This window comes from Colletotrichum fructicola (assembly GCF_000319635.2).
Source record: "Colletotrichum fructicola Nara gc5 chromosome Unknown KSG_Nara_v1_contig03, whole genome shotgun sequence".
NCBI lineage: Eukaryota > Fungi > Ascomycota > Sordariomycetes > Glomerellales > Glomerellaceae > Colletotrichum > Colletotrichum fructicola.
This window is the reverse complement of record NW_027094053.1, coordinates 1,751,332-1,769,773: the sequence shown is the minus strand read 5'-3', so window position 1 is coordinate 1,769,773 and position 18,442 is coordinate 1,751,332. Positions and strand designations below refer to the sequence as shown.

General features: G+C 55.5%; 9 protein-coding genes across 9 annotated transcripts; 6 read left to right on the top strand and 3 right to left on the bottom strand.

Annotated features, from left to right (window-relative positions):
* Positions 1-911: 911 nt before the first annotated feature.
* Positions 912-1,858, bottom strand: cmd-1 (calmodulin; the record flags this gene model as incomplete). The annotated part of the gene is made up of 7 exons (XM_032034169.1): positions 912-946; positions 997-1,138; positions 1,189-1,259; positions 1,318-1,443; positions 1,571-1,586; positions 1,661-1,717; positions 1,856-1,858. 7 exons carry the CDS (start codon positions 1,856-1,858, stop codon positions 912-914), a joined length of 450 nt encoding a protein of 149 aa, XP_031892985.1.
* A 1,438-nt stretch (positions 1,859-3,296) lies between these two features.
* On the top strand, positions 3,297-4,490 carry tlg2 (t-SNARE affecting a late Golgi compartment protein 2; the record flags this gene model as incomplete). The annotated part of the gene is made up of 3 exons (XM_032034147.1): positions 3,297-3,319; positions 3,411-3,964; positions 4,018-4,490. The coding sequence occupies 3 exons, from the start codon at positions 3,297-3,299 to the stop codon at positions 4,488-4,490; spliced, it is 1,050 nt and encodes a 349-aa protein (XP_031892987.1).
* A 91-nt stretch (positions 4,491-4,581) lies between these two features.
* On the bottom strand, positions 4,582-6,651 carry CGGC5_v005275 (uncharacterized protein; the record flags this gene model as incomplete). Its single annotated transcript, XM_032034136.1, has 1 exon — positions 4,582-6,651. One exon carries the CDS (start codon positions 6,649-6,651, stop codon positions 4,582-4,584), a length of 2,070 nt encoding a protein of 689 aa, XP_031892988.1.
* A 707-nt stretch (positions 6,652-7,358) lies between these two features.
* CGGC5_v005274 (uncharacterized protein) lies at positions 7,359-7,840 on the top strand (the record flags this gene model as incomplete). Its single annotated transcript, XM_032034125.1, has 4 exons — positions 7,359-7,363; positions 7,489-7,573; positions 7,651-7,711; positions 7,779-7,840. The coding sequence occupies 4 exons, from the start codon at positions 7,359-7,361 to the stop codon at positions 7,838-7,840; spliced, it is 213 nt and encodes a 70-aa protein (XP_031892989.1).
* Positions 7,841-8,149: 309 nt separating this feature from the next.
* clc1 (Clathrin light chain) lies at positions 8,150-8,982 on the bottom strand (the record flags this gene model as incomplete). Its single annotated transcript, XM_032034113.1, has 3 exons — positions 8,150-8,611; positions 8,664-8,890; positions 8,940-8,982. The coding sequence occupies 3 exons, from the start codon at positions 8,980-8,982 to the stop codon at positions 8,150-8,152; spliced, it is 732 nt and encodes a 243-aa protein (XP_031893490.1).
* An 890-nt stretch (positions 8,983-9,872) lies between these two features.
* Positions 9,873-11,267, top strand: CGGC5_v005272 (UPF0400 protein; the record flags this gene model as incomplete). Its single annotated transcript, XM_032034102.1, has 4 exons — positions 9,873-9,970; positions 10,028-10,119; positions 10,173-10,373; positions 10,420-11,267. The coding sequence occupies 4 exons, from the start codon at positions 9,873-9,875 to the stop codon at positions 11,265-11,267; spliced, it is 1,239 nt and encodes a 412-aa protein (XP_031893607.1).
* Positions 11,268-12,051: 784 nt separating this feature from the next.
* Positions 12,052-14,439, top strand: CGGC5_v005271 (ATP-dependent permease MDL2; the record flags this gene model as incomplete). The annotated part of the gene is made up of 1 exon (XM_066151422.1): positions 12,052-14,439. The coding sequence occupies one exon, from the start codon at positions 12,052-12,054 to the stop codon at positions 14,437-14,439; it is 2,388 nt and encodes a 795-aa protein (XP_066009232.1).
* A 643-nt stretch (positions 14,440-15,082) lies between these two features.
* CGGC5_v005270 (putative monoglyceride lipase) lies at positions 15,083-16,036 on the top strand (the record flags this gene model as incomplete). The annotated part of the gene is made up of 2 exons (XM_032034091.2): positions 15,083-15,148; positions 15,203-16,036. The coding sequence occupies 2 exons, from the start codon at positions 15,083-15,085 to the stop codon at positions 16,034-16,036; spliced, it is 900 nt and encodes a 299-aa protein (XP_031893492.2).
* Positions 16,037-16,795: 759 nt separating this feature from the next.
* Positions 16,796-18,253, top strand: MTP5 (Metal tolerance protein 5; the record flags this gene model as incomplete). Its single annotated transcript, XM_032034080.1, has 2 exons — positions 16,796-17,547; positions 17,617-18,253. The coding sequence occupies 2 exons, from the start codon at positions 16,796-16,798 to the stop codon at positions 18,251-18,253; spliced, it is 1,389 nt and encodes a 462-aa protein (XP_031893491.1).
* Between the last annotated feature and the right edge of the window lie 189 nt (positions 18,254-18,442).

Below are 18,442 nucleotides of genomic sequence, written 5' to 3'. Positions count from 1 at the left end.
GGATGTCAGGTCCGGGCGGGCTCGACGGTGCACGTATCGGTGCTGGTGCAGGTACAGCAGGTCTCCAGCCTGGCACTGGCAGGTCCCAGCGTCACGTCAGTGGAGCCGATGTTAGAGTGCGGCCCTATATGTCAGGCGCAAATTATTCCCGTAGCGGGTCGGTAAGCTTCAGGGGTTTTAGGGGCACTGTCGCGGGCCTTTCAGTAGGCACCTTAGCCGCGAATGTCCATTCGAGTCGGCCACGGTGTGGTCCAGTAGCTCCCGTCGTCGCTTGTTTCTTTCTTCTTAGCTTACCTAGCTGCCTTACCTAGGTTGAGGGTCAAATCGAGGCAGTGCCTGCAGCCCTGCCAAGTCAGATCGTTCTGCCGCGTCAGGCACATGTGATTAGCTCTGTTGAAGAGGTTTTGGGCTTGATCTCACGCCTGTGATTCGCTTGCCCGAACATTGTTTGAGTACTTTGACATCCCGAGACGATCGACAACTACTTCTCAAAACCTGACATGCAACAACTTCACATACTGCTTGGTCCGCCTGGTGCTACTTTACTTTTGCATTCGTCGTCCTAGAGGAAACCCCTTCTAAGTGCAACCCCGGTCTCATCGAAATACGTCTTGTGTCTCTGTCTGTGGGGTGTGTGTATTCGTTATAAAAGCATCATGAGAGCAGGAACGGGACAGGCAAGCGTGCTGGTAATGAGACGTAATCATAGAGTCCTCCATCCGTCCGAATGTCAAGCTCGTCCTTCCGCAGGGTCTTTGAGCAAGGAAACTTGCGCCGTCGAAAAGGGATGCATTACTTCCCCCCCAACCAAACCAGACCCGAAGGCCTACCCACGTCTTTCCTCGCAAGAAACAAAACGTCACGTCGCCAGTGTTCTAGGCCTGGCGCCGCTGCTCGAACAACCTGACGCCTTACTTCTGCATCATCAGCTGGACGAACTCGTTGTCTACACCGCCTGTTAGTGCCCATGACGCATACCAATCAATCGACACTCACAGTCAATGCGTCCATCGCCGTCCTGATCGGCCTCGCGAATCATCTCGTCAACCTCGTCGTCGGTAAGCTTCTCACCAATGGAGGTCATGACGTGACGCAACTCGGCGGCGGAGATGAAGCCGTTGTTGTCGCGGTCAAAGACCTACTCAGAGTCAACATCAATCGCAGCGGAAAAGCACCGTCGTAGCCAACCTTGAAAGCCTCGCGAATCTCCTCTTCGGAGTCTGTATCCTTCATCTTGCGGGCCATCATAGTCAGGAACTCTGGAGGACAGTCAGCGGGCCTGTATTGTGTGACGCAGGATTCCGCGTGTCCACCTACCGGGAAAGTCGATGGTGCCGTTGTTGTCGGCGTCGACCTCGTTGATCATGTCCTGGAGCTCCGACTCGGAAGGGTTCTGGCCGAGAGAGCGCATGACGGTGCCCAGCTCCTTTGTAGTGATTTGGCCTGTCCAACTCTTTAGCTCGATTCTACATGCCTCGACGGCGGCATCGAATGCCGCTGGTGTATCGACGGTCGCGAACGGCGTTCTCAGGAGCGCATCGAAGGGGAGCAAAAGGGGTGAGGCACTGACCATCGCCATCCTTGTCCTTGTGTGGGTTAGCAAAGGCCACGACTGTCGCCAGGAGCAAGAGATGGCAGCGAGATGAAGAAAGGGACTCACAAAGAGGGAGAAGGCCTCCTTGAACTCGGAGACTTGCTCTTCGGTGAGGGAGTCAGCCTGAATGAAGAGACGGCGTTAGCATGGGCGGCGGCGATGAGTGTCAACAATCAACAGCCCCTCAGCCGCGGGGTTGGCTCCTGAAGATGGTGTGTCGATGCGGGACAGGGCGCAAAGTTGGAAAGCGACATTACTGACCATGACGAATAGAGACTATGGATTGCGGAAAGGATATTTGGGAGTCTGATGTGTTCGAATGTAATGGGGGCCGAGTTGCTGAAGCCGGAGGATATTCGCAAGAGTTGTTCTCAGGTCCTGGCCGAGTTGGATACTACTGGATGCCTTGGGGGTCGAGCTTTTCTTTAGTGTGCAGCTCGTGGGGAGGAATGGGGCGGAAGGGGGGAATGTGGTCGGGCGATAGGGGGGCCCCGGGCGTCGAAGGCTGGAAGCTGACAGGCTGGGCCGGCGTCTGGAGCATCAGGTGTTGAACCATGTCGACCAGGCTGCGCTTAAGCTGCCTTTCGAAGTCTCCAAGGCATTTCCAGTCTTGTCCTCACTTACCTATAGGCCTTATGTAGGTAAGGCACCCTCGTTAAAGAGTTCCAGGTAAGGTACAGAGCCCCATGAGCTCTGCAAACCTTGCCTAAGGTGCCTATGGTAGGTAGGTATTTGTAGGTAGATACACCGTTCCGTGTGGTACCTGTGAGTTGGACTGAACTTCTGTCCTCAGAACGGCTTTGGGATGGACCCTTCCAGACATGGAAATAGTAAAGGGTGATGACTGCCAGGCGTGCCAGGTGTCACTGTGTACCAACATGGAACCCACAGCTTAATTTTCCAGGTACATTAATCATGATGCAAGCTGACAAAAAGTAATATCAGTTGCCTCAAGGTGGGAATTCGGCAGTCAAGTTCCCACTGTAACTTGCACGCTGCCTGTTGCTTATACCTCAATCTACTGCATACCTAAGGTAGGTATCCGTAGATGCTAAGTACTGGGCCTGGTAGTGAGGCACTGAGCAGTCTCGCCAGCACGGACAGTCAGGAGCTGCCGGTCGGTCCACAGGCGCCTCAGTGCCTGCCTCTACCTGGGTATGTAGGTAGTAGGTAGGTACGTAAGGAAGGAGATGGCAGGCCTGATGCAATCTGTTCCACCAGGAGATACCTGTCCAATTCCAACAGTGTACCCAAGGTAATGTACCTAGGTAATATTAGTGCGACCTGTCGGCGAATCCCCGGTCTGGAGCACGAGCACCTCGAGATTCAAGAAGCTGTCTGTCACTTGCCGACCTGTCTGACTTAGGCAACTTACAAACCACATGCCTTTTGCGCATACCTGCGAAAAGTAATGCCAAACGAGTCTTGGAGCTGTACCTTGCCATTCCGGACAGCGCGCACACGTTCAGCCGCCCTTGACAACTCCCGTTGACGTGTGTCCGCCCTTGCGTATTTGACAACCGACACCTATTACACTTTCGCGACTCGTCGGCACTCGTCACGTTGCGTCTTGCCCACGCCAATGGTGTCCTGTTCTCCCTTCACGACCCTCCGTTCATGACGACGACCCTGAGCGGCCCGCGCAGCGAGCGACAAAGGACCCCAGGCTGAGGAGTACTATCACAGCTATCTGGCGTCCGCCATGTGGCGAGACCGCACGAACCTGTAAGCCTGTCCGCATGCGCTTCGCATCCCTCAAAGGCACCTGCGAAGCTGCTCGTCCCGCCTCTCGCTGACACCCAGCCTCCCGCCGCAGGTATATTTCCTATCGGCAAACGTATGCACACCATCCTACGAAACGCTCCAAATACGGTGGTGCAGCCGGTGGGAATGGCTTCGGCGATGCCTTTGGGGGTAGCAGCTATGCTAGTGGGAGCGACGACACCCGCGGCCTCCTCTCGGCTGGCGCCTTCGAGGACGATGGCGATGCCGTCATAGAGATGGATCTCCTTCCACCTCGCTGGGCCGATGTATCCGATGAGATCACCGACCTGCTGGCAGACATCGCCACCAGGAGCCAGGCTCTTGAGCGCTTACACCAGAAGCATGTGCTACCCGGTTTCAATGACGAGGACACCAAGAAGGCGGAGGAAAGAGAGATCGAGACTCTCACACAGCAAATCACCAAAGGTTTCCATGACTGCCATCGGTGCATTCAAAAGGTCGAACAAATGGTCAGGGAATCGAAACAGTCAGGTACCATTACCAGCGCCGAAGAGACGATGGCCAAGAACATACAGATATCATTGGCTTCACGAGTCCAAGAAGCTAGCGCGCTGTTCAGGAAGAAGCAGAGCGCATATCTGAAAAGTAAGTGCGAGCTCTGGCACATGTCCCGTGACAGCCCATTGATGACAACACAGAACTACGCGGGATGAGCGGCCTCGGGGGCGGCGTGGCCAGTGCGGATAGGGGATCAACACCGCAGCCCTCAAGCTCCTATATAGACCCTTCAATGCTCGAGTCGGACGCGGACAGGTCCTTTTCACAATCAACACTCCAGGCTACACAGCAAAAGCTCCTCCAATCGAATGACACAGCCATCACCCAGCGCGAACGTGAGATTGAGGATATTGCACAGGGTATCATTGAGCTGGCCGACATCTTCCGCGACCTGCAGAACATGGTGATCGACCAGGGCACCATGCTGGACAGGATAGACTACAACGTCGAGCGCATGGCCACGGACGTAAAGGGAGCCGAGAAGGAGCTGGTCGTTGCCGCCGGATACCAGAAGAAAACGACAAAGCGGAAAATTATACTGTTGCTCTTGATCATCATTGCCGGCTTAATCATCTTGCTAGTGATTAAGCCCAAAAAGCATGGCGACGAGTAGGCGCTGGGAACGACATGTGGTGAGATGAGAGACGAGGTGTAAATTAAATGTATGATTTTCTTCTAGACAAATGTTGAGCGAATTTTTGTTCTTATCCTAAGTCGCGGTGCGTCCTCCCGCGTCGCTTATAGACGACGTCCACAATCAGTCCTTCCAGGACACTGATTTCAGGCATCAAGCCCTGCCCTTTAGATTGACCGAGAGCTTCATTAATCTGTTTCCTCACAGCAGCCAGGTCGGGTAGTCTAACTGTTGCTTTCTTTCTTTGAGGATGAAGGAGATGAGCTAAGAGTCTGATGACTTCGCGTCGAATGGCAGACTCCTGCAACAGTACACCGCGCTTCTGCAGCTGGCCAAGTAGCCGGACACCCCGCAGAATAACCAGCTTGTCGTCTCCCACTGATGTCGAGGCCGACGCCTGCGAGACGGAGCGTTTGAAACCCCATCGGGCTATGGCTACTTGTAACTTCGGATTTTCAAAGATTTTGTGCAAAGGGTGATAACCGTGTGTGACGGGCAGATCTGCCGGGATGTGCAGCGCCCTCCTCGAGCTTAGAGCATTGCATGGCGGGGCATCCGCAGGGTGCACACCCAGCAACCCGCCCGGCACTGTGTGCCCATTGTGATATGCGTCGAGCAGACCAATACAGACGTCTTCTACATCGTCGAATCGTCCGAATTTCCCCAAACTGAAAAGCACTTTTTGCCAGTAGCGTGCAGGTACAGGCGCCCGCAGCAGCATCAGATGGTTCAAGTAGTCGATGGCCATTCGCAAGGGCCCCCACGTGACAAATGCTATATCCGGATCCCAAGACAAGGGTTCCAGAATGTTGGAATAGATATGCTCAATAGACGTCGCGGAGAGATCGATGTCCATGGAACGCATGTCCCTCATTAGGGCAAGCGCATGGCGGGCCTGGCCATGTTGAAGACTTTGCTGCAGCAGGAGGTTCGACGTGGTATCGATTGATTCTTGAGCAACTGCGGGCTGTATGGCGAGCAGCAAGTGATACGTCCTCATATTTTCCGCATGGAGGGCTTCGTCGCGGATGCTTCCGAGTGTGGCCAGATCGTCAAACACTTCCGGATGTATGTCGGTGTGTAGCAGCTCGTGGAGCAGCTCGTGCTGGGCGGTTTCTGCAAAATGTCTGACCGCCAGAGCGTAGGTCGAATGGCCGATGCCGATATTGACTTTGTGCAATTGTTCTATGCGGCCCATGACTGCATCGGGGGTGGGATCGCGCAGAGCAATAGACTGCAGTGACAAAGGCCCGATTTGGCGCACCCCAAGAGCGTGGACGGCGTGAATTGCGAAGTCTAGAGGTAGCCAGGAGCTTGCAAACCAACGCGCGCCCAACGTATCGCTGTACCGCCTGCCCGTCGAGCCATGGTCCACCTCGTGCGTACCGTCCATTACATCCAGCAGGGATTCACGCTGCATGCCCCAGCGCACCGGTATACTCCCTTCCAGTACCAACTGTTCCTCCAACTTGAGAGGCGTGCCTGGGTAGTAACGAGTGAGAAATGTCAGGTAAGGCTTAGACTTGACGGCGTGATTTGGTACGTCGCCATAGAGAAGGAACAGGCCGCGCCACTCCGCGCAGAGCTGGGAGAGCCCGCTCTCATACAGCAGGGGGACGACGTCGTCGTAGAGGCTGTGGTGGCAAGTCGAAACATACAGCGACTTCAAGGTCTGCTGCAAACCAGCCTCGGTGTTTGTAATGAATCGACAGAGCATGGTGCCGAAAGCTTCTAGGCCGGGGTCGAAGTTGGGCATCAGGCGCATGTGCCATCGCATCGCTCTTCGGTATTGGCCGTTGCGGAGGCATTGGGAGACAATTGTTGGATATAGAGACGGCCACCGGGCAGAGTGAGCCTCGAGCATCCACTCGGCGTACGAGACGACGCGCTGAAGTTGGCTCTCATCATCCATGAAAACCTCCAGAATCATCGCCCAGAGGGGCTCTGCGTCTTCGCCGTCTGCGGCGCGCAATGCCTTCCGGCTTTGAAGCACGTCCCATACGGCAAGCACGCCATCTTTGCCCTGCTCCCGCTTGGCGACGTTGAGCAGACCAAGCCATAGCGAAGCGTCAGTATCGTTGTCGATGGTGTCGCTTAGGTCAACCACACAGATATGCCCTCCACTTGCCGCCTGCCTCATCTGACCTCTCTGCGTTTCCGATACTCGGATGTCTGGGCATATCCCCAATGACAGCAAATGGTTCCGTGTTGTCGGCGCATCGGGTTTTGTGTGCAAGGTACGCTGTGCTGCAGGAAGCGGATTCCGCCGCGCGGAGTTGCACGTCACAGACTCTGAGACGGAAGGCTGGATACGAGAACCAGGCTTGCAAGGTCTGGCACGTGCTGTCCTCGGTAGATTTGAGAACGTTCGCCGGGTTGCATCCAGTCCTTGATATCGATGGCACCGGCCGAGGCGTGCTCTATTCAAGTGACGGAGACATTGTGAGGCCAATTGCATTGCCCTGCGTAGTGTACAACCAGGACGCGAGTACGAAGAGACGCTGCATGAAGCATAGCAGCGGACAGGTTATGGGGGTGCAGGTTTCGGTGCTGGCCGCATCTCGGAGCTGGGTAGTCGATTGAAAGATTGAATCCTGGAGAAAACTAACTTCTGCCAGAATATTGCCAACAGCTCCATCAGTAAACCGATTTGAGCTCCGTTCCATTCGTCGGCAGAGTGCGCGAAAGTGGGCCGGATTAGTCACGGGGATTTCGGCCCACCAATCCAGGCTCATCATCCCATGTTCCTGATTGAACCGACCGTCTTCAAAGTCGATACTACGAGCAAGCCCACGACGACGCAACCCACCAATATCCCCCGCGAAACTCGCAATTGAATCGATCAAAATGGCGTACGTGAACACCCGCATCCCAGAAAGCTGGCGGTTGATTGCGTGGGAATCGTGATTGCCAATGGCTGCCCGCCGAGAAGCGCAAGGAACCACATCATACGAGGGCATTTCTGACGTCCGCACAGTCTCGTCAACGCGAAGAACAAGGTTCCGGAGCTCCAGAAGTTCTACCAGACCGCCTACAAGGAGCACAACCGCCTTTGGAAGATCGTACGTCAGGCTGGCGCAGTCCCACGCCCGCAATCCTCCCACGGTGGTCGACCAGCGGACTGACTCGATTATCGCAGAACCCTCGCAGCCGTGTCTACATGATCCCCTACACCGTCGCCCTCTGGGGCACCCTCGGCCGTACGTCTCCCTACTCAAGTCCCCCCCCGGATCCCTCTGGTGACGTCGTATTGCTTACACTTTACAGTCACCCTGTACGGTGGTGTCCGCAAGGTCCTCGGCTACAACAGCTACTTTGGCAAGAACTAGATGGAGCACATAAGCCTTCCTTTAGCAAGACCGTTGGGCAGATTGTATGATTCGTAAGGCGATCAATAGACCGAATCAACACTAGACAGCACATTTCTTCTGTTGCACGCGATGTAGAGTCGACGAACACAGTGACGTCGCAATCAAGTTTCATGACTATGCCTGTCAGAATTACCAAATGGCAACCTTTCCCTGCTCCATCTTTTTTTGGCAGAAAAGGTCGTCTAAAGTACACGTGCTCTGTAGCCTGCGTATGGTATCGAACCTCCACGCGCGGCTCCCACCCATTTTCGTCATTTCCCATTATGTCTAGTAACCACTAGCTCCGGGTGCCTTCTCATCCTTCTTGAGGCTGACCAAGATCTCGCGGAAGCGCTCCTTGCCAGAGCCAGAGGCGCCGCCCTTGGTGCCCTTTCCACTCACGTCAACCAGCTTTGCGATTCTCTCCCAGCTGGTTCCCCCAGAGACGGTGTCCTCGCGACTGGCTAGGAACTGCTCTGCCTCCTTCCGTGCCTGGGAGATCTGCTTCTCCTTCTTGGCGTTGTAATTGTTGTAAAAATCGTCAATGTTCTCTCTGGCCTCCTTGACGGTCTCCTCGCGCTGCGCCGCGAACTGCTCCGCACGCTTCTCGATCTGAGCGTCTCGTTTCTCGCGCCATTCACGAATGACAGCGGGCTCCTCCTCTTCTTCGACGTAGGCGCTGTAGCCAGAGTTGTAGTTTACGCTGGGGGCGGTGATGCCGCCACCGGGGATGGCACCGGGGGCAACGGCCTGTTGGAGGGCTGTCAGTGAATGCAAACGCGGCCGGGATGAAGATGCAAACCTCGTTCTGGTTGGCGAGGTCGGGAAACTGCGACTCGAATGTAGACTCCTCTGCGATGACATTGCTGCCGCCGCCTCCACCGAGAAGATCATCGTCGCCGGAACCGAATGCGACGGCATCATCGCTCGTGGCGAACTGGTTGGCATCCTCGCCAAGGAGGGCCTTTTCGCGGGCCAGAAAGTCGTCGGCAGAGGGGGAGGCACCCGAGTCCTTGATGTCGGTCTGGGCTACGTGAGGATGTTAGACTTGGCATCAGTACCCTGAGTCTTCACGTACCACCCGAATCAAAGTCCTCCAGCGAGGGGAATCTGTCGGCCATTTTGGTGGTGTTGTGTGTAAATAGAAAGGAAAAGGAGAAGGATGGTAGAAGTCGTGAGAGTCGCCGTCAGCAACCCAGATGTATTCGCAGCAAGTCTGACGGTAAAATCGCCCAAGATTCCGTTGATTCGAGGTCGTTTCGTTGGTTCGGTTGGGAGACGTCGACGTGGTAGGAGCGAAGGTGCGAAATGATAGGTAAGTAGGTACTTGACAGGTGACGCTACCTTGGTCAGGAGCGGTGATTGCCGTGTGCAGCATTCGGAGCTCTGCCCATCGGATAGTTGAATGTACCTTGAAAGGTACCTGCGTTGTGTCATCAGGGAAGTCCGTGCTGCGTCGTGGCTGGAGTCCAGTCACAGCCTTTACCTGCATAACCCCGGTACCGCGAATCGGATTTCTATTAAGGTAAGAGCAATCCGTCTGAGCCAGGAGCAAATGTTTTGATTCATCTTGACCTTTGAACTGATGCTCATACATTTCATTTTTCTTCTACCCGGCAAAACATTCAATTCATCTCAGAAAAGGAAGCATTTGATAGGTCTGCAGTCTCTCACTCGCGCCATTTGCTTTCGTCGTTCAAAGGACGCCTGATGTGCTGAACCGGACACTTTGCGCAAGCAGGGTGTTTGCTGCTGGAGTTTCAGCCCCCAGTGATTGATCGTAGACCTCTTGCGCCTGCTGTGGTTCTTCTCACTCTGGAGCACCCCAATCCTGCGCATCGAGACCCAAAGCGCAGGTAGTGCCATAAGGTGCCCTCTACGGGAATCAATCGCCAACCGCCATCCAACGGAGCCCAGGGTTACTCGGATTGGCGACGTCGCGTCCGCAGAGCTCACTGCGCGCCCTCATCCCGTCTCATTCGCAGCATAAACGCGGTTTACCCGAGCAGTCATGGCATACAACGACGACGCCGTGCTGGCGAAGCTGTCGGCACTGAATGAGAGTCACGACAGTATCGCCACGGCAGCTCAATGGATCATGTTCCACAAGTAAGCTTTCTGGCTCCAGGATGGTAACAATGATGGCACTGACACGACAACTCGTAGGAGGCATGCGGATCGCACAGTCCAGCTCTGGCTTCAACGTTTGCGGGACTCATCAAGCACAAAACGGCTGAGCCTGATCTACCTTGCCAACGGTAAGCAGATGCTGGTCCGCCGCCTTGCCTTAATTCTCGCTAACACGCCACAGAGGTCACCCAACAGTCAAAGGCGCGGCATAAGGAAGACTTTTTAGTCGCCTTCTCTCCCGTCGTCGCTGAAGCTACGGCATTGGCGTACAAGGGCGCGCCGGCCGAGATTCAGAACAAGATTAGAAGAGTCGTGGATGTCTGGAAGGACCGCTTCATTTTCGAACCCCCCATCCAGCAAGCCATCGAAGCGCGCATCGACGGTACGTCCATCAACGGCCGCTCAAGGGCCATACTAACATTTATCAGAGCTTGACAAGGCCCGTGGAACCGCGAAGGCAAGCTTTGGAGGGCCTGGCATCGGTGGCGGACCTTCAGTCCCAGCGGAGCTCATCCCAGTCGTAACCTCGTACCAGAATGCTTCGAAGCTCAACCTGCCCACGAAGACAGCCATCAGCACCGCCAACCAGGATTTTGAGAAGCTCACCGACCCGTCCACGCCAGTTCCCTCGGCACCTGTCTATGCCGCACGCCTGAATGGTCTGCTCAAGAGTCTGGCAAGCGCAGAGGGTGCCGTTGCCGAGTGCGTCAAGGCCCGCAAGGATCTGATTGGCGAGTTGGAGAAGCTTCTAAACGCGAACCAGGAGGCGCTTGTCAATGACGAGAAACAGTACGCCGAGCTGACGAAGCGAAAGGCGGAAACTGAGGAGAAGAGACGTGAGGTCGAGCTCGCCATTATGCGTGGACTGCCAACACATGAGGCCTCTCAGTCGCCGGGCAACGGAACATCTGCGAGTCCAGAACCAGAGAGACCAGAGGTAGAAGCGCTCACGCCTCCTCCGGTCGAGGCTTTCACGCCGCCTAGCGTGGAAGCGTTGACCCCTCCCCCGATCCACGATGAGCCGCCTGTTCTCCGAGAAGGTGAGGCAGATCGCGCGCGATCGGCGTCAAGCCAGGCTTTCCAGCCGCCTCCCGCTACTGGCATCGAGATGCTTTCGAACCTGGCTTCTCAGTATCAGTCCATTCCGGTATCAGCAAACGGATCTAACAAGAGGCGCCGGCTAGACGGGGACGATTTCCCTGACCTTGGGGGAGACGACGGAATCGACGCTGATGTGGCAGAGATGCTCCGCAAGGACAGCAACGCCACAGCTTAAGAAATGTCGCTGGGGGCTTTATCTGACACGTTTTAATGCAGAACATTTGGGGTAGTCAGAGGAGCATGTAATGTTAGGAGGTACTTTAGAGAGCGGCTGGAAGGCGTCTTGGTTTATATGGCCGTGACCAAAGACTGGGCTGATTTGAAGTCATTCACGGTATAGTTATTCGGTCTTGAAGTAACATCATCATCCTAGTCAGCAGGCTACGGCAACGCTGGAGCATGCCGTGCATCGAGAGAGCTATGGGGTCGGCTGCACGCAGGCCCGACTTGGCGATCCCCCGGCTTGGGTCCTGCAGCATCGCACCACTTGTGAGAGCATTAGGGGTTGAGTTTAATAAAAGTCAAATCAGTCGCGATCACAAAGAAGGACGCAAAAGAATGTGTGATGGAGCAAAGCGGATGAGGCCAGTGTATCAAACACGCGGGTGCATCGTGAGGTTCGTACAGACTAACGCTTAGAGCTCTGCATTTCCGGCCTCGGCAGAAACGGAAGGCAACGGGGCGCGGAGGGCTTCGGCGAAGACACTGCCGGCCCGACTATCGCCGAGATGCCGGGCTGCTGCAGGCTGCAGCGCGTGTCAGCAACAACCCCCCCCCAGTGCATGGTAAATTTTGAACCAGACCGATGACGGAATCATAATCCTCTTCCAGCAGCCAGCTATGGCCGGATGCATGCGCAATTCGTTCAACCATTCCGTATGATGAAGCAGCCTTGTCCCGCACCTCCTAACTATGCGCCGCCCATGAGATAGACAAAAATCATTCCATACCATTTCGAAATGGCCACGGGGGCAGCGCGAACAGCGGTGCTGCTCCCGCACCGCGTCGGGAGCTGCAAAGCGGGCTCGCTGCTGGCGTCCATCCCCGGCCTGCGCAGCGCTTCGACGACGACGCCTTCAGTCATTCAACATCCACTCTTTTCGCCCGCCAGAAGCTACAGCTCGAAGCCCTCTGGGCAAATCATCACACCTTTTTGCGCCCGCGCTTTCGGTACCGGGTCACGACCGACAACATCCTCTCGAAACCCTCAAACCCCCATCTCCATCGCCGTTCTGCGCTATTTCTCGGCCGGATTACGCGCTCAGAAAGATGTCCCCGCCCCGACCAAACTTGAAACGACAAAAGAAGACGAGCATGGCTCCAGACGGACTGAGCCGATGGAGAATCCGGAACATGACGACTTCCAGAAGAGCGAGAGAGCGGCCAAAGCGGCCCAGGTGAACCTGAGTGCGAAGCTGTCAAAGGAGGGCAAGACTCAGGGTAAGGCTGGATTCTCCGAGATCTGGCGATTGATCAAGATCGCGCGTCCGGAGCTGAGGTGGCTGGGGCTCGCCATGGTCTTCCTCGTCATTTCGTCCAGCGTCACCATGTCTATTCCCTTTTCAGTCGGCAGAATTCTCGACATCGCAACCAAGGACCCGTCAGAAGATGCCCGTTTGTTTGGTCTGACCATGCCACAGTTCTTCATGGCTCTGGGCACCATTCTGACGATCGGGGCCATGGCTAACTTTGGTAGGGTGATTCTTCTCCGCATCGTCGGCGAGAGAGTGGTCGCCCGGCTGCGATCCCAGCTGTACAGGAGAACCTACGTACAAGATGCCGAGTTCTTCGACGCGAATCGTGTGGGAGACCTCATCTCTCGCCTCAGCTCGGATACAGTCATTGTGGGCAAATCCATCACCCAGAACATCAGCGACGGTTTGAGAGCCCTGTTCAGCGGAGGTGCCGGCTTCGTGGTCATGGTTTGGTTGAGCCCGAAGCTCACCGGCCTTCTGCTCATCATGCTGCCGCCGGTCGCCGTCGGGGCCTTCTTCTACGGTCGTTCGATCAGGAACATCAGCAAGGGGATCCAGAAGAACCTGGGCACACTGACCAAAATCGCGGAGGAGCGTCTCGGGAACGTCAAGACCAGCCAAGCATTCGTTGGCGAGGTTCAAGAAGTCTCTCGGTACAACCGCCAGGTCAAGAAGATTTTCGCCCTCGGCAAGAGAGAGTCTACGGTCGCCGCGACGTTCTTCGCCTCGACGGGCTGGGCCGGCAACATGACGATTCTCGCCATGCTGATCGTTGGAGGCAACTTTGTGCGCAACGGTGCCATGACCTTGGGAGATCTCACGTCATTTATGATGTACACGGCCTTTGCGGGTTCCAGTCTGTTTGGCCTCTCTTCGTTTTACTCGGAACTGATGAAGGGGGTCGGCGCCGCCAGCCGTCTGTTCGAGCTCCAGGACAGGAAGCCAGGCATCTCGCAGACCGTGGGACTCAAGGTCCACTCAGCGCAGGGCCCTATCCGCTTCTCAAACGTGTCCTTCGCTTATCCCACGCGCCCGGCCGTCAAGATCTTCAACGACCTCAACTTCGAGATCCCCTCCGGTAGCAACGTCTGCGTCGTGGGGCCCTCTGGCGGAGGGAAGTCAACCGTCGCGGGTCTTTTGTTGCGCTTCTACAACCCTACGTCTGGTTCCATCACCATCAATGGCGTGGACATATCCAAGATGAACATCAAGTCGCTGCGACGTCGCATCGGCATGGTGGCGCAGGAGCCTGTTCTGTTCTCCGGCACTATTGCGGAGAACATATCCTACGGGAAGCCCAACGCCAGCAGAGCCGAGATCGTTGCGGCAGCCCGCAAGGCGAACTGCAACTTCATTAGCGATCTTCCCGCTGGCTTGGACACACAGGTCGGCGCCCGGGGATCGCAGCTGTCTGGCGGTCAAAAGCAGCGCATTGCCATTGCGCGTGCTCTGATCAAAGACCCCGATATTCTCATTCTGGATGAGGCAACGTCCGCATTGGATGCCGAGTCCGAGACTCTTGTCAACGCTGCTCTGGCGTCGCTGCTCAAGGGCAGGAACACGACGATTTCGATTGCACACCGACTGTCGACGATCAAGCGATCCGACCTAATCATTGTCCTCTCCAACGACGGCAGAGTCGCCGAGATTGGCAAATACACCGAGCTCTCGGCCAACCCAGAGAGCGCATTCAGCAAGCTCATGGAGTGGCAGATGAGCGGCGGCGAGATCCCCGAGTCCCGTAGCGACCGAGGCCACATCACCGAAGAGGAAGAGATTGAATCGGACCTTGAACGTGAAGAGGTCGATGAGGAGGATGTCGACGTCGACACTAGTAGCAAAAAGGAGAAGGCTGGCGAGGAGCAAAGGTAGGCTGGCTGGCTGTACTGTTGTTTCCTAGTGTTTTATATCATGCAAAACGGGACCTGAACGTTCGAGGCGGGTTGCAGCAACGGAGGAACCGCGCTGCTCGGTGCGGCACACGCTGTCAAACCATGTATCACCAGATAGTTATTCACAATTATACAGCATCATAGAAAAACTCCACTCGACCTGGAAGGACGTCTGGAGGCTGCTGGACAAGAACCGAGATAAATTAATAAGCCTAAAGGTTTGGTAGCATCGCACTGCTCATGATATTGATCACTCCATCAATTCGCCCCAAGCTTGGAAGTCTTAAATTCAACGAAGTCCGGATAGATATTGAGGTCTAGGTAGTACTGCATGAGTATTGCCAATACTGGGGGCGTCGAGCTCCCATGCCGCAAGCGGAGTCCTGTCATGACTGTTGGGTGCCACAATGGTCAGTGCCTCCACCACTTGACTACTTGGGGATGGCATTGTCTTGCGTCCCCCACGGCACGTGAAAGTACCCCGACAAGGGAGAGTGTACCTGAATGCTTTTCATCACAAACCAGAGAGCTCTCACAACAAACACAGCACGACGCCGTGGCTTACTACCCGCAATATTCATCACTCGGGCATCGGAGCATACTTGTTTCAACCAGATTACATCATGGCGAGCGAGAGCGAAGGCACTTTCGAGGTTGAAGGTCAGAAGCTCCACACCAAGACCTACACAGTGAGTTCAACGTCACCTTCACACAACATCGACCCAGTAACTAAGGTCCATCAGCCCCAAGGCCCCATCAAGGCCAAGCTCATCTTTGTCCACGGCTTCAGCGATCACATCGGACGCTATCCGGAGCTTTTCTCTTACCTTGCAGGCCGTGGCATCCAGGTTTTCGCCTGGGACCAGCGTGGATGGGGCCGCAGCGTGACCAAGCCAGCCGAGAGAGGCCTTACGGGGCCAACATCTCGCGTCCTCTCCGATGTTGCCGCCTTCATCCGGGACAAGCTGCCATCGCCGGATGCGCCCGTGTTCGTCCTGGGCCACTCCATGGGCGGCGGCCAGGTCCTCGCCCTCGCCAGCGACCCGCAGTATCATGAGCTTGTCGGCCAGGTCCGCGGTTGGCTGCTCGAGAGCCCCTTCATCGCCTTCACCCCTGGCGAGGAGCCTAGCTTCCTGAAGGTCTTTTTCGGCAAGCTTGCCAGCCGCCTGCTCCCGACGAAGCAGCTCGTTAATGAGATTCCCGCTGAAAACCTGACGCGGGACAAGGCGGTGCAGCAGAGCATCAAAGATGACGACCTCATGCACAACACCGGTACGCTTGAGGGTCTAGCGGGCATGCTGGAGCGGACAGACGCGCTGGCCCATGGCAAGCTCAGTCTGAGCCCCAACGTCAAGAGCCTTTGGCTAGGCCACGGCACCGAGGACAAGACGACGTGCTTCAATGCCAGTAAGAAATGGTACAGCGCGCAGAGCATCGAAGATTGCACGCACAAGCCGTACGAGGGTGCGTACCATCAGCTGCATGCCGATCTTTGCAAGGAAGACTTCTTCAAAGACGTCGGAGACTGGATTCTGGAGCGCGCGGGTGACTCGGCGAGGCCCGAATCCAAGTTGTAGGAAACTTGGGTTTGCGAGGGTCATCTAGCCGCTCGTGTGCTCGTAAATGTAGCCTTTTATGATAGTCAGATTTGCCACCTGGTGTTTTTACGCTTCTCCTCAGTTTGCCTTTACACGGCTACGGCATCTTACAGACTCATGTTCCTTCATATATTGCGTCTAGCGGTGCAGACTGATTGCCCTCGCATGTGCTGACGTCCGCCCCTCACGTTGTCACTGCCATGATAACCGCAGAGACTCGGGGCTTTTGCAACGTTGCCACTATGCTCTTGCAAGTCATCCAATCACGTAACAGAAATCTTCCCGTCAAAGAAAGCATCCATGCGTAGATACTTGGCTGAGCGTGCTCTGGTATCGCGACGGCAGCTCCTGCCGAGGCTCGTGTGATGAGCTAAGAGGCGACAGAGCGGAAGGAACAGTTGGCTCAAGGACAACTCTTTCGTGGGTAAACGTCAACAGTCGCTTCCGTTCCCCGCAACACCCACGAAGCATCTGCGTCGACCAAGGTACCGTAGCTTCCCTCGAAACTTCAACAGGTCGTCTTGTTTGCTCGCCACATTCATGTTTATTCTGACTGGTCAGATCTGGATGTAAGCTTTATGTGGCCAGTAGCGGACGGTCGGTTTCCACCTGCCCTCTATCCTCAACCGCGTCAACCCCTACGGTCAGCCAGGCTCGTCACACTTCCCCGAGGTTCTGAAGACTTTGCAGGAACAGCTCCTTCGTTCGTCATCTTGTAATCCTCACGCTACCGCCGCCATGGAGCCCGACCTATCCAAAAGTATTACTATGCACCCGTATCCTTTCCACTTCAACACACCTTCGCATCTCGCCAACACGTCTCGAAACTCATCTCGGAGTGTTTCTTCGAATATCAGCAGCGAAGAGGTCCCGGCCAATGCAACTAGTACAGCTTTGGAGACCCTCTTTCGTGCCAAGAACAAGACGAACGGGTCAGGGCTAATGCACACCTCAGATGTCATTGACGTCGAATGCCAGTCTCGTGTGCCCGGGGGAGGCACCGAGCCCGACCCCTATGGTCTATCCTGCGCCTTCAAGACCCCGGAGGAGCTTGCTCAAATCAAAGCCGACACGTCCCAAAGGAGAGAACCACGGCATACCAAGATTGGCCCATGGTGCCGGAGCAGACAGGTTCAGAAATATTACGAAACCCAGAATGCGGCGATCGAGCGCATGCTCAAGTCCGTCGACGACCATGTTGCCGACGCACGCCAGGAAGCCGGCGACAGCCATCTCCGGTTTAGGATAGCCATATGGGGCTCTTTTGGTACCAGCATTGTTCTAGCAGCCCTTCAGCTGCATGCTGCCATCAAGACGGAATCGTTGTCTCTGATAACCACAACGGCCGATGTCATCTTCGACCCGTTGAGCTACCTGGCCTTGATCCTGTCCGCCCGCACTACCAAGAAGGTCAACCCCCGGCGCTTCCCAGCGGGCAAGTCTCGCCTAGAGACAGTTGGGAACATCATATTCTGCAACTTGATGATGAGGTGAGTGGCAGCACAAAGGACTAGATAATTCTGTCCCTGGGGAGCTGACGATCCGCCGGCTTCTCTTAGTCTCTCGATGGTTATCATCGCCTTTGCCGCCCGCGAACTCAGCGATATTACGTCGGATAGGCATGTTAAGAATCTCAAGTCCGAGGCCGTCATTTCTCTCTGTGTAGCCTTCGGCACCAAGCTGGTTCTGTTCATCTACTGCTTTTCCCTGCGAAACCGATATTCCCAGGTCCGGGTTTTGTGGTCTGACCATCGTAACGCTCTTCTGGTCAACGGCTTCGGAATCCTCACCTCTGTCGGCGGATCACTGCTTAAATGGTGGATTGATCCAGCCGGTGCCATGATACTGTCCGTGATAGTGATTATCCTATGGTCGCGCACCGCCATCGCTGAGTTCTTGTTGCTCGTGGGGGTCACAGCCTCGGTCGAGACGCAGCAACTCATCACGTACGTCTGCCTGACTCACTCTGAGGCGATACAGGGCATTAACACGGTGTGCGTTTATCATTCCGGGCCGCGCTTGATTGCAGAGGTTGACATAGTCATGGACCGAAAGAACACTTTGGCCGATGTACACGGCGTCGCCGAAGCACTGCAGGTCAAGCTTGAAAGCTTGCCAGACGTCGAGCGAGCCTACATACACCTTGATTACGAGATGACTCACAAGCAGGACCGCGGACTGAAGAAGGATCTGTAGCATCGTTCAGCTTGAAGACTGTCTCACAGCGTCTGCTGAAACGGGGGCCTGAAATTGGATGAGCCAGATGCTTGATATCAATAGATGATTACGATTATTCCTTGTCGCTGTTTGCAGTCTATATTGAAACCCATATATCGTTTGCACCTGTTTATCATCATTCGTTCGACTCTCTCATGCAGAGAACGC